The 14,760-nt window shown below is 41.6% G+C and overlaps 1 protein-coding gene across 4 annotated transcripts in view; it reads left to right on the forward strand.

Annotated features, from left to right (window-relative positions):
* LOC132389643 (YLP motif-containing protein 1-like) overlaps positions 1-14,760 on the forward strand; it is a 163,778-nt gene that overhangs the window by 26,480 nt on the left and 122,538 nt on the right. For all 4 annotated transcript variants that reach the window (XR_009510639.1, XR_009510638.1, XM_059962175.1 and 1 more), the window contains exon 2: positions 11,032-11,112. Coding sequence is in view for 2 of the 4 variants with exons in the window: in XM_059962175.1 (XP_059818158.1) it covers positions 11,032-11,112 (81 nt within the window). In the remaining 2 variants the exon portion in view is untranslated. The remainder of the gene's footprint in view (positions 1-11,031; positions 11,113-14,760) is intronic.

The raw sequence follows: 14,760 nt of genomic DNA on the forward strand, positions 1-14,760 counted from the left end.
GAGGAGTTGTAGGGGCAGGTGTAGCACTTGTTCCACTTGCAAGGATAAGTGCCAGGAGGGAGATCAGTGAGGAGGGGCGAATGGACAAGTGAGTTGTGTAGGGAGCGATCCCTGTGGAAAGCAGAAAGTGCGAGGTGGGGGGAGATGTGTTTGGTGGTGGGATCCAGTTGGAGGAGGCGGAAGTTTCGGAGAATTATGTGCTGGATGCGGAGGCTGGTGGGTGAGGACAAGAGGATCCCTATCCCAGGTAGCGTGTTGGGAGGATATGTGTGAAATAGAAGAGACCCAGTTGAGGGCAGCGTTGATGGTGGTGGAAGGGAATCCCCTATCTTTGAAAAAGGAGGACATCTCCTTTGTTCTGGAATGAAAAGCCTCATTATGAGAGCAGATATAGTGAAGACGGAGGAATTGAGATATGGGGGTGGTATTTTTACAAGAAGCAGGGTGGGACTACATATAGTCCAGGTAGCTGTGAAAGTCCGTTGGTTTATAATACACCATTCGTGGATAAGCTGTCTCCAGAGATAGAGGCAGTGAGATCGGGAAAGGGAAGGGAATTCCTCATACATCTAAGCTTGATGGTTTTGCTGCAGACGCTGTTGGTGCTTTTTTTCATATTTTCTTGGTGTAGGAAGTTGTGGAACTTTATTTTGCTGTTCAAGATTTCAAGGTGTTATTCTCAAGGGCAGTTTTTTTGCTGGTGACTGTTAAAGGAATTCAATGTATGAAAACATGGGATCCTGTACACAGTGGATTTATCTTGGCCTTCTAATACAGTGGTCCCAACCACCGAGCTGTGGACTGGTACTGGGCCGCAAAGCATGTACTACCGGGCCACAAGGAAGCAATATGAGTCAGCTGCACCTTTCCTCATTCCCTGTCACGCACTGTTGAACTTGAAATAACCTGCCAAATCATACCAAATAGCACATAAAACCTAAAATAACACTAACATATAGAAAAAGCAAGAATGATATGATAAATACACAGCCTATATGAAGTAGAAATAATGTGTGTACAGTGTAGTTTCACTTAACAGAATCACGATTAAGGCAAAACCGTGGAGAAAAAATTTGGCATGTACATGCATGCACATGCAGGTGCCCGCACAAGGCTTCATGGTCATGGTAGTCTTTCTCTGGGTATACACAAGTGTGCCATATTTGACTGCTACTTTTGTCCCTTATTTGGGAGTGAGAAAGTTGACAACCTTACTTGAACACCCTCCCCCCCCCCCGGTCAGCCGGTCCACAAGAATATTGTCAATATCAAACTGGTCCGTAGTGCAAAAAAGGTTGGGGACCCCTGTTCTAATATTTTTAAAGCTACCTGGAGCTAAACATTGTAACCGTTCATGTGGCAACTGTTTAGCTAGGTTAAGTATTATCTCAAATCAAATGAAGCTGTGTGTTAAGATTGGCAGTCCCACACTGTGCATGCCAGTTATTAAACTGAATTTGGTACTCTTGTTTGTAAGTGCTGTGATTTGATCGCATGTGACATTCAGTATTTCAAAGTTCCAAAGTGAATTTATTAAAGAATGTTTAAATTTGACAACTTCAAGATTTGTTTGCTTACAGGCAGTTGCAAAGTAAGGGACCCGAAAGAACTCAATTTAAAAAATGACCAATGCCCCTGTGCTCACAGAGAAAGTGAAAAAAACACAAATCATATAAACAATAGAAGCAACAACAGCCTTCTGAACATAGTTGAGTCCTTAGAAACAAATCCTCGGAGTAGACCCAAAGTATTCAGTTCATATTAGCGGGGCAAATTGCCACAAAGTCCAATAATGGATATTGTAGGGTTATCCACAGCAGTGAACGTTGCTCGTACAGAAATTTGAGACTGTGAACCTAGCAATATGTGAAGACTCTGTAGCAGTAAATTTCAAGGGAGATGTTGTTGGTTCAGTATCTCTATCCAAGTTGCCAGTATGTCTATCCTGGCTGCTAAGACTGGATTGTCAGCCTAAGTGAAGAATTGTGTTTAGTGTCTAGGCATGTCATTTAAAGATAGAGCTGGTGTGAGGATCCATTAGTCTTTTTTTCTCTGCTTCATGTAATCATAGGCTATTGTAGAAGTGTTTTGTTTTAGTTCAGGTAATTTTTTTCTCCAAAATGAACATAGCACTGTTAAATGCTAATTGATCAATCGCAGTTTATCTTCATGAGTGGTTTATCTATTTTAGAACCCTTGAACACCTGATTTTCTGTTTTATAAAGGCCAGCTTTTGATAGCTACTTGAAATACATTTTCCATGTCAGAGGGTGATATAACTTCCTCAGATCCAGCCTTTAGGAAAACTTGCCATTTCTGAGTTACAAGAATTTTATTTGTTTATGGGATCTGGACTTTACTGGCAAGCCAGGTCTAATTACCCTAGAAAAGCTATTGAAATTGCTGGCCTGAGTTACTGTAATCATTTTGGTGAGAGTATTTCCACAATGTTGCTACATGGGAGTTCCAGAATTAAGTCCTTGGCTAGTATTCATTGATCACTATTGTTCCATATTGTGGATGATGACTATTGTTCTGCAGTTGCTGCACAGCAGGTTAACCCAGCTAGCTATACCCTACAATATCTGTCAGTGGATTATGAAGTTTCTTACAGGAAGAAAGTAATACATAAGGCTGCTTTCCTACTTGTCCGGTCTATTGCTTATAAGCTCACACTGTCCCCGGGGCTGTGTTCTTTTACCACTCCTCTTGTCACTTTATCCAAATAATTGTACCTCCACTGACAAATCCACTAAAATTCTAAAGTCCATGGATGACTCTGCTGTAGCTGGTCTCATCTCTAATAATGATATGACCTGCTATTAAATAGAGGTAGACTGTCTTGCAGCTTGGTGTGCTCATAACAATTTGGGGCTTAATGCTATTAAGAGACTGGAAAATGAGGATTGACTTACATCAACAACCCCCCAACCTACTCCCTTCTGGAAATTTACAGTCTGGCTGTGGTTCAGTCATTCAAATTACTAAGGATGACTACTACCAATACTTGAAGTGGGACAAGCATATTACTCACATCAGTAGGAAAACCCAACAGAGATTGTTCTTCCTGTGCCAGCTTACGAAAATTAACTTCTCAGGATGTATCCTGATAAGTTTTTACCTCAGCCATCATTTAGAGTGGTCGTGACAACCTCTATCACATTCGGCTTTCCGCCACTACCTCCTTCTCCAAGCCTAGGTTGCAGTGAGTGGTCCACGTGGCAGGGAAGATCATTGGCTGTCAGCTCCTGGCATTAAAACACCTGTTCATCTCCAGAGTGAAGAAAAGAACTGAGGAAATTACTGCTGATTCTACCCACATGAGCAGTTGCCTGTTTACCAAATGCCATCAGGGAAACACTAGAAGTCCATCAGCACCAACTCTAAAGCTTCTTTCTTGGAGCTATCCAGCTTCTCAACAAAACTCAAATCAGGTGTAATACCCTAACTGCACAACATCCTTTAAATGGTCTTTCCTGCTCTCCTTGTTCTGTTGATTATTGAATCTGTTCATATGTTCACATCTAAGTGTGATTATTGACGTGATTATTGATATGTGACCATTCTATTTGTTGATTGCTCATGGCTGTTTGCACTACTGTCTTGAAAATTGTTAGTTGTTGATGTGTTGTCTGTTGTGCTATTGTCCTGTGATTTATGCTTGGTATCAAACCACAATCAATTCTGGTATGTTTCATGTACTGGCAATAAAGTGATTCTGATTCTGAAATCTTTCCACATCAGAAGGTTTGTAATTTGGAAGACAACTGCAAGTATCAGTGATATTACATGCCTGCTAGCAGAGTGTTATATGTGTGCTAGCTTAGTGTAAACTAGAATACAGTATCTTGAAGCAACCTCAGTGAGAATTACAGCGCATTGTGTCAGTGATGCACTGGTGATAGTGAAAGTGAATTGTGATGGATAGAGTACTGGTATCTTCGGAAGGTTTTATCCTACAATGTGTCAAGCTTTTTGTGGATTTAGTGGCATAATGGATCATTTCTAACATGTTTTGCAATTGTCTGTGGAATTCAAAGTTCAAAGTAAATTTATTATCTAAGTAGCAAACACAAGGAAATCTGCAGATGCTGGAAATTCAAACAACAACACACAAAATGCTGGTGGAATACAGCAGGCCAGGCAGCATCTATAGGGAGAAGCGCTGTCGACGTTTCGGGCCGAGACCCTTCTCCTTTGGCTCCTCCCACTTCCTCCAAACCAAGGGTGTAACCATGGGCACCCGTATGGGTCTCAGTTATGCCTGCCTTTTTGTTGGCTTTGTGGAACAGTCCATGTTCCAAGTCTATACGGTATCCATCCCCCTCTTTTCCTTCGCTACATCGACGACTGCATTGGCGGTGCCTCTTGCACGCATGCTGAGCTCATTGACTTCATTAATTTTGCCTCCAACTTTCACCCTGCCCTCACATTTTACCTGGTCCATTTCCAACACCTCCCTCCCCTTTCTTGATCTTTCTGCCTCCATCTCTGGAGATGGCTTATCTACTGATATCTACTATAAGCCTACAGACTCTCACAGCTACCTGGACTATTCCTCTTCCCACCCTGTCTCTTGCAAAAAGGCTATCCCCTTCTCACAATTCCTCCATTTCCGCCGCATCTGCTCTCAGGATGAGGCTTTTCATTCCAGGACGAAGGAGATGTCTTCCTTTTTTAAACAAAGGGGCTTTGTCCACCATCAACTCTGCTCTCAAACGCATCTCTCCCATTTCCCGCACATCTGCCCTCACCCAATCCACCTGCCACCCCACTCGGGATAGGGTTCCCCTTGTCCTTACCTACCCGCCACCAGCCTCCAGGTCCAACGTATAATTCTCCATAACTTTCGCCACCTCCAACGGGATCCTACTACCAAACACATTTTTCCCTCCCCCCCCCCCTTCTGCTTTTCAGAGGGATTGCTCCCTACGCGATTCCCTTGCCTGCTTGTTTCCCCCCCCCCCCCCCCCCTATCCCTTCCCACCGATCTTCCTCCTGGCACTTATCCTTGTAAATGGAGCAAGTGCTACACCTGCCCTTACACTTCCTCCCTCACCACCATTCAGGGCCCCAGACAGTCCTTCCAGGTGAGGCGACACTTCACCTGTGAGTCGGCTGGTGGGGTATACTGCATCCGGTGCTCCCGGTGTGTCCTTTTATATATTGGTGAGACCCGACGCAGACTGGGAGACCGTTTCGCTGAACACATACGCTCGGTCCACCAGAAAAAGCAGGATCTCCCAGTGGCCACACATTTTTATTCCACGTCCCATTCCCATTCTGATATGTCTATCCATGGCCTCCTCTATTGTCAAAATGAATCCAAGTTCAGGTTGGAGTAACAACACCTTATATACCAGCTGGGTAGCCTCCAACCTGATGGCATGAACATCGACTTCTCTAACTTCCGTTAATGCCCCTCCTCCCCTTCTTACCCCATCCCTGACATATTTAGTTGTTTGCCTGTTCTCCATCTCCCTCTGGTGCTTCCCCCCCCCCCCCCCCCCACCTTCTTTCTCCCAAGGCCTCCTGTCCCATGATCCTTTCCCTTCTCCAGCTCTGTATCACTTTCGCCAATCACCTTTCCAGCTCTTAGCTTCATCCCACCCCCTCCGGTCTACTATCATTTCGCATTTCCCCCTCCCCCCACTAATTTCAGATCTCTTACTATCTTTCCTTTCAGTTAGTCCTGACGAAGGGTCTCGGCCCGAAACGTCGACAGCACTTCTCCCTATAGATGCTGCCTGGCCTGCTGTGTTCCACCAGCATTTCGTGTGTGTTGTTATTATCTAAGTACATATATGTCACCATTTACAATGCTCAGATTCGTTTTCTTGTGGGCATATATAGTAAATCTAAAGAAACCACACCCAGCAGGATAGACATAGAGCCAATGTGCAAAATACGAGAAACTGCAAATATAAAAAACAAATAACACGAGCAATAAATATGGAGAACATGACATGAAAAGTCCTTGAAAGAGAGGTCATAGGTTCTGGGAACAGTTCAGTGATGGGGTGAGTGGAGTTCAGTGAAGTTATCCTGTCTGGTTCAAGAGCCTGATTGTTGAGGGGCAATAGCTCTTTATGAACCTGGTGGTGTGCGTCTTAAGATTCTTGTACCACCTTCCTGATGCAGGAGCAAGAAGAGACCATGGCTTGGATGGTGAGGGTCCTTAATAATGAATCCTGCCTTCCTGGAACACTGCTTCTTGTAGATGTGCTCAGTGGTGGAGAAGGTTTTATCCATGATGGACTGGACCATGTCCACCTCTTTTTGTAGGATTTTCTGTTCAAGGGCATTAGTGTCTCTATATCAGACCATGATGCAACCTGTTAATATAATGTCTGCCACACATCTTCAGAAGATTGTCGAAGTATTAGATGACATACTGAACCTTTGCAAACTTCTAAGAAAGTAGAGGTGTTACCATGCTTTCTCTATGATGTTACTTAGATGTTGGACCCAGGACAGATACCTTGAAATGATAACACAGAGGAATTTAAAGTTGCTAGCTATCTAATTCCCTGATGAGGACTTGCTCATGGACTTCTGGTTTCTTCCTCCTGATCAATAATCATCTCTTAGTCCTGCTGATGAAACATCCTGCTTTCCTTGGCTGCGTAAGTCTAGGGAAGATAATCTCCAGCCTCGTCAAATGTGTGAGATTGAGACACGAGCCCACCCCAAACCCCCTGTTTGTGTGGATGCTGTGTTATTCGTTACCCTGTTACTAATGAGTGCTACAAAATAACAGAGAATACACTGCATGCAATTAAAAGATTTAGCTTTATAATTCTTAATTTGACTAATGGGTTAGTAAAGAAAAGAACAAAAAAAGAAAAAGGCCAATTTTAATGAAGCAGTGTAATGTGCACAAGTTGGCGCTCACAGTTTCCCTAGGCCACCAATCCTCAATCAATCTCACACCGGGCTTCATCAAATCACGGACCCGCTCCAGGTCGAATCCTACGACCTCTTCTCTTTGGCATCTTTCTTCATCTCTCTTGAATCCAAAAAAACCCCCAAGCCTAACCTTAGTGTCCCTTACCACGGAAACCTTCCCTTGAATTCAGCTATCCTAATTAGCTTACAGACATTTCTCCTTATCTTCAACAATAACCCAAGCATAAGCTGAAAACAAGCAGTTTGCACAGAAGAGCACAAAATGAAATACCTACAACATAACACTGACATTAATTGAGAGGTGGTTGTTGTGTCACCACACAGCCATATTTTCAATCTCCCTCCTAAATGCTGATTTGTCACCACCTTTGATTCGGCCAATGACAGTGGCATCACCAAGTATGGCATTAGAGCTGTGCTTACCCTCACAGTCATAAGTATAAATTGAGTAGAGCCGGGGTCTAAGCACACAGTCTTGTAGTGCAAATGTGCTGATGAAATTGTGGAGGAGATATTTTTGCCAATCTGAACTGACTGGGATCTGCAATTGAGGAATGGATTTGGGGCAGGATATATATCTTTGACCTTTTGGACCATTGCTGGTCCAGTTAATTTTTTTCATTGACAGATACTTAGCAAAGAAAAGTTTGCTGAATGATTTTGAAGTCATGGCTAGACCCTCTCTTGTTGACAAAGTTTCAGTAGCAGAAATAGTATTTGTCATTTATTGTACCTTAGTTCAGTGACATTCAAGTCTTCTTGCTGCAAGCTTATTTACTAAGGTGCTAGTTGGATTAATATTATGCTGTCATCAGAGAACTTGTTAACTCTTGATAATATCTTTGACGAAGCAATTAGTTGAACCACCATTAATAGACACCATTTCTGCCTATATCCTTCAAACGCAGTGACTGACTTTAATAAGTAACTATTTTCTTTGGCATTGTCTTTGACACACACATGCTGTACTGTCTGTCTTTGAGCAATGCAGTGTTCTTAGTTTGTCCTCCCATTTGTGACCCATTGCAGGAATTTAGAGCTTTGTCCTGATGTGTTTTTTATTTGATTGCTTGGCCCTGTATATTGCATACTACTTTTGCTGCTTAGTAAATTTGTAGTCCTATTTTAGGGCTTCATCAGGGTGTAACCTCAGTTTTAGATGCATCTGATGCTGCTTCACACATGCACTTTGGATTCTTCTTTGATCTGGGTTTGATCACTTGGTTTGATTATTATGGTTTGATGAGAGGTATGCGAGAGTGTGAAGTTTATGAGAGTGTCATAAGATACATTGTTGTTACTACTGGTATCATCAGTGAACCACGGTGATGTGCTACAAGCAGATTACAAAACTTTTAAATGTACCTCTTCAGAATTACACTAACTGCAATCTGCAGCCTGTAATTTCCCTTTAAACGATGTATTTTTGAACTGCCTTAATGAACTAAAGATTTCATGATCTTCTAAAGGACTTGGCGGACTTAACTTGTAAGCAAGCATACAGGAATGACGCCTTTAAGCAGATGAAGGTACATTGATACAGAAGGAAGGGAGGGAGAAGGTGGAGCTTTCAAGCCAGGCTGAAACGCCAAGAAATGAAAGCTCCTCTACCTAGTATTAGTGAGTGAACGGTCGCTGTAAAACAAGATTGAGGACCTGAGGGTAAAGGGAAATGAGGAATTGGTGTGTTTTTTTTCAGGAGCTATGGCTCACTCTGAATACACCAAATTTAGCAATTGGACCTAAGGGCTTCTTGCTATGGACCAAACTGCCAACTGAGAGAAGGCAAAAGATGGTGTTATGGTGCTTCATGATAAACTTTTTGTGGTGCTCAGATGCAGTGGTCTTGTTGCACTCTTGTTCTCTCGACTTGGAACATCTTACAATTTAGTGCCGACTGTTCTACTTACCAAGAGAGTTCCCATTTCGTGATTCTAATTGCAGTTTACATATTGCCAAAAGCTGATATTAACCAGGTACTTGACGTATTGAGTGCTGCATCGCCAAACAAGAATCTGCTCACCCAATACATTTGAAATCATAGCTGGGGACTTCAATTAGGCTTGTTTGAAGAAATCTCTGCCCAATTACAATAAGTATAAATCTGCAGCATCAGGGGTCCCAACACACTAAGCCACTTCTATACTATGGTAAGGAATGCCTACAGTTCCATGCTTAAACTACATTTTGGGAAATCTGATCACTTGGTTGTCCATCTACCTATGTGTAACCTGAGACTTAAGAGTAAGGCTCCAGAGATAAGGTGGTCACGATAGGCATAGGAGTACTATGAAATTGTTTTGAGTTGGTGGACTGGTCATTGGAAAAGCGTTAGGCTACAGTCGGTCAACGATCGGAACAATTTTAAAGGATAAAGTGAGAAAGACTCTGCCCCGATGAAAGCTACAATTATTACTAAGCAACACAGTGGTTTAATTATTGGGTTTTGGGTTTTGAAACTGCACAGAGGAGAGCGCACTAGGGAGTGATCTGTCACTGGATCAAACTCAGGAGTTTCCGTTCCCAAGCCTGATGCTGAAACATACGTTCTTAAGTTTTATATGCATAGAAAGGTAAAATATAATCTATATACTAGGACAAATGTTTGACTAACTGATGCTAATTAATACCGGATATACCTGTTCTGACTTACTTGGTAAGAGAACTTCCGATTTTTTTTCAATCCCGATCCACGATAACCTATGCACATGCTCCTGTATGCTTTAAATCATCTCCAGATTACTTATAGTAGCTAATACAATGTAAATACTGTGTAAAATAGTTGTTATACTACATTGTTTAGGGAATAATGACAAGAAAAGAAAATCTGTACAAGCTCGAAAAACAAGTGCTGGAAGAGCACTTCCGGGTTTTCGTGATTCGCAGTTCGTTGAATTCGCGCATGCGGAATTCGTGGATATGGAGGGCCAACTGTATAAGTAATCTAGAGATGATTTAAAGTATACGGGAGTTTGTGTGTAAGTTACTGTGGATCAGGATCATTAAAAAAAAACGGATGTTCTCTTACTATGTAAGTCGGAACAGGTACATCCGATATTATTTAGCATCAGCTAGTCAAACGTTTGTCTTAGTTTATAGTATATATTTTACCTTTCTAGGCATATAAAACACTTAAGAACATATGTTTCAGCGCCGGGCTCGGGAAGTTCCCGAGTTCAATCCAGTGACAGACCACTTCCGAGTGCGCTCTCCTAACGTACCTGGTTGATATGGAGGATCAAAAACCCAAAACCCCAAAAACCAATAATTAAACCACTGCGTTGCTTAGTAATAATTGTAGCTTTCATCGGGGCAGGGCCTTTCTCATTTTATCCTTTAAAATTGTTCCAATTGTTGACCAACTATAGCCTAACGCTTTTCCAATGACCAATGGCATTTCACCTCTTTCCAATCGCTTTATTATTTCCACTTTATTTTCGATCATGATTATTTTCGTGAACAGAAACACTGCGGATTCAGAGATTGGCTGCTGGTTCCTAATGTCCACCTCACTGCGACAGGTTAAATAAGGTCTGGGGTTCCGGTGGGTCCTAAGGTCCACCTCATTGAGACAGGTTGAATAAGGGATTTGAGCATCTGCGTTTTTTGATGTCAGTGAGCAGTCCTGGAACCAATCCCTCGTGGATAAGGAGGGCAGACTGTATTTACAGGAATCTGAGACTCCCAGTTCCCTTAAAATTTTATCATTACCACACAGTCTCTCACCCTTCACGTACACAGAATGAGCCATTGAGTAATGATCTCCTTACTGTAGGAGAAAAGGGATAGCCCATTCTTTGGAATGCAGGGGTGTGTGTGTGGTGGGGTGGGGGGGGGGGGGAGTTGTTACCATGAGCCTGACCAAGAAAAGAAGGAATTCATATTCTTCACAACATACACTCAGTGGCTACTTTATTAGGTACAGAAGGTGTACATATCCCCAGGATGTACGATATAAGCATTTAGTGCTCTGTATATTCTGTTTAAATTGTCCTTTGACTTCTCTGAAGAAATTCAAAGGATTTAAAATTTAAAACTAATAAATTTAAATGTACCTGAGCGAAAATCTGTTTCTAATATCTAAATTTCCTGTATTAACACGTGTCTTTTCATCTATTTCAGTCAACTTCAGCAAGCATTGTGGCAGCATCTGGTGACAAAAAGGCTAATGATTACTCCAAAGCAATAAATGGCTCTTATCAAGTAAGTATAATGAGAGTTTAGATTTATTTGTCACATGTACGTCGAAATGTGCAGTGAAATGTGCCGTATGCATCAAATGAGTCTGCAAGTGTCGCTGTGTTCTGATGCCAACGTAGCATGCCCCGCAACTCTCTGACCCTAATCTTGCATCTTTGGAATGTAATAAGAAACTGAAGCGTTTGCGGAATTCCACTTGGGCATGGGAAGAACATAGAAACTCCTGACTGACGGTGTTAGGAATTGAACTCTGAACTTCCAGCAGGCACTGTAATAGTGTTACACTAACCACTATGCTACTGTGCTGCATACAAAATCTGTATTAATTTGGATGTAGTGTTGATCTGTTATCACATGGAATTTGATACCTGAGCAATTCTTACATTTGGACCTTCCAGTCTGCTTAAGAGTCACAGAGTCATGCAGCACAGAAACAGGTAGTTAGGCCAACCGTGATAGTGCCAACCATCAAATATCAATCTACACTAGCCCATATTTCCCATCAATAATTTGTCAGCCTCCTGCCACCCATTCAACATAATAGGGGCAATTTAAGATGATGTGTAATTAATACAAAACCAGCATGACTGGGCATGTGAGATGAAACAAGTGCCCCTGGAGGAAGTCCACGTAATCACAGGCAAAATGTGTTAAGTCAATGTGGACAGCTCCAGAGATATAGATTGAGTTTTAATCTGTGATGCTGTGTGACAGTAATACTAACATACTTGTGAATACTTTTCCATAGTTAACTCATAGATGATAATATAGGCTTTAAATGTGAAAATGATTTTAACCAAAGAGTTCCTAGTAGAAACACTTAAAGACTGTCAACATAATTTGCTTTTTCACCTTTGAGTTGTAAAGTTTTGAGTTTACGTCCTGATTCAAGTACTTGCCTAAATGCCTGAATATCAATAAGGTGTTTACCTCTGTCATCCCTTCAGGCAGTGTAACCCGGACCCCAACCAGCATTTTGTGTGAACAAATACCCCCTCAGATCCTGTCTCACCTTAAACCTATGCCCTCTTCTTAGATAGCCCCATCATGCAACAATGTTCCACTCTATGCCTCTCAAAATTTTATATATGTTTCTCAGGTCACTTCGACCATCTTTGCTTCATTAGAAAAATAAACTAAGCCTGTTCAGTCCCTTATAAGTGAGAAGCTGCGCTCCAAGCAATGTCCTGAGGAATCTTCCCCGCACTCTCTCCAGGGCAATCACATCCTTCCTATATTGCGATGATTAGAAGTAAATGATTGACCTCCTGGTACTTCATTACCTTTCCATTGGAAGAATCTGGAGTGTGATCTCTACTTCTCTGAGAATCCTCAAAAATGTTTGCTTGATTAGCACTCCACCTCCCCAGATGTTTATTTCTAGTATTACTGCCAGCACATACTATCTATGAAATACAAATTTGCAAAGCTATTTAGATAACAGCTTCAATTTGCAAGAGGGAAAAGTTAGCAGGTGTATGGGAGAGCCATGATCTGTTTATTCTTTTCCAAATTGCTTATAATCTTGATTTAGCTAGGTATCACTCGTCCTGCTTTGTCATTTGATTTTTAACTTGCTGGCTTACCGTATTTTAGTGTACCTTCACTAGGAGTATTGCAGTGGGCTCAAGAAACTGACTCAGCACTATCTAAAAGTTATAATTGTCATTTAAAAACAAAATAGGATCAGGGTCCCGCTGTTCATCTTTCTTCATTGATCTACTTTTGTGTGAAGTCAGAAAACAACTGGCCATAGTCACCATTGAGCAGTCACCTCCTGTTTAAAATATTGCTGAAGACCTGTACACCCAAACTCCCCATGTTCTTCCAGTGCAGCTGTAACATCAGCTTGGAACATAGAATATTAAACAATTCAGCATAGGAACAGGCCCTTCAGCCATGATGCCTGACAATCATGTGATTGACTGGTGACTTTATTTGATTGGGAAATGCAAGTTTGTTCTTTTTCTGTTTGATATACTGTATTATGAAATAAAATGAATCACAATCTAGGGTGATAGTGTTTGAAGACTGTAGTTAACAGAACTTGTCAAACATAAAAGATAAGTTTAGCAGCTTTATTGGAACATACCACAACATTGGAAATTGTTTCCATAAGTAAGTGGAGAGGTTGAGTATTTCGAGGAGGTTTTGAGAACTGTCTTGAATTGTTTATTCTGTTCATCTTTGGTGTCTTTTTCAAGTGTTGAGTGTTGTCTGATGTCACACCATCAGAGTTTTCTGAGTATAATTGTAATGCAAAATGTTCATAATGTTGCTACAGTGAGATATTGATTAGAATTGTGCAGGTTAGTTCAAAAACTGAATGGTTGATGGGAATCTGTGTTTGAATGTGGTACTGTGGGACTTGAGGTTTCGATTGTAGTGAATACAAGAAGATGGCATGATCTGGATGGTGGAGACCATTGGTGATAGATGCTGCCGATTTGAGGTGACGCCTCAGATAGATACTCTCAGTGGTGGGCAGGATAGTACAGGTGGCCCCCATTTTTCGAACATTAGCTTTATGACAGCTCGCTGTTACGAAAGACCTGATTTCGCTAACCAAAGAGGATTTTCACTTTTACGAAAAAAAGACGCCTGCTTTATATTTGTGTTTACCCCGAGAAAGACTACCATGACCGTGAAGCCTTGTGCAGGCAGTTGTGTGCGCATGCGTGTATGTGCCGATTTTTTTTCTCGAAATCAATTTCAGCTGGCTGTCTTCCTGATTTTGATAAGTGAAACTACACTGTATATAAAATATTTCTACTTCATATAGGCTGTATATTTATCATATCATTCCTGCTTTTACTATTTTAGGTTTTATGTGTTATTTGGTATGATTTGTTAGGTTTTTTTTGGTTCTGGGAACGCTCAAAAAATTTCCCATATAAATTAATGGTAATTGCTTCTTCACTTTATGACATTTCGGCTTACAAACGGTTTCATAGGAACACTCTACCTTCGGATAGCAGGGGAAACCTGTATGGATAAAAACTTGTTGGAAGTGAGAGGAAACTGAGCTGGACAACAGCTCAAAAATAGCCCATTTATGGACTTGATAAACTACAAACAAAATAGCAAGACATGAAAGAGCATTATGCTGGGTCATACCATTGAGCTCAGCAAGGATAAACATGAATTAAAAATGGATAGGAATCAAGCCCAATATTAATGCAGAAAATCAGAGGGGACTGGAGTTGTATGGTTAATAGAACAGTAAAGGATCAGCAAATTTGTGGATGACACCAAAATTAGGGGTTTAGTGGGAAGGAAGGAGAAAGACACCGAAGTAAAGTGGTGGGGGAAGGGGAAGGATTACAAGCTCGAAAGTGATGTGTAAAGCCAGGTGAATGGGGGAAGAACAGTGAAATAAGAGGCTAGGAGATGGTAGGTGAAGAGCTGGAGAAGAACGATTTTGATAGAAGAGGAGAGTGGACCATAGAAGAAAGGAAAGAAGCAAGAGTAGCAAGTAGATGTGATAGGCAGGTGAGGAAAAGATTTAAGAGGAGTAGCCAGAGTGGGAAATTGGAAGGGGGAGGGGGGGAAATTACCAGAAGTTGGACAAATAGATGTTTATGCCATCAGGTTGGAGGCTATCCAGACAGAATATGAGATGTTGCTCCTCCATCCTGAGGGTGGCCTCAT

The sequence above is a fragment of the Hypanus sabinus genome, chromosome 2 (assembly GCF_030144855.1).
Source record: "Hypanus sabinus isolate sHypSab1 chromosome 2, sHypSab1.hap1, whole genome shotgun sequence".
Lineage (NCBI taxonomy): Eukaryota > Metazoa > Chordata > Chondrichthyes > Myliobatiformes > Dasyatidae > Hypanus > Hypanus sabinus.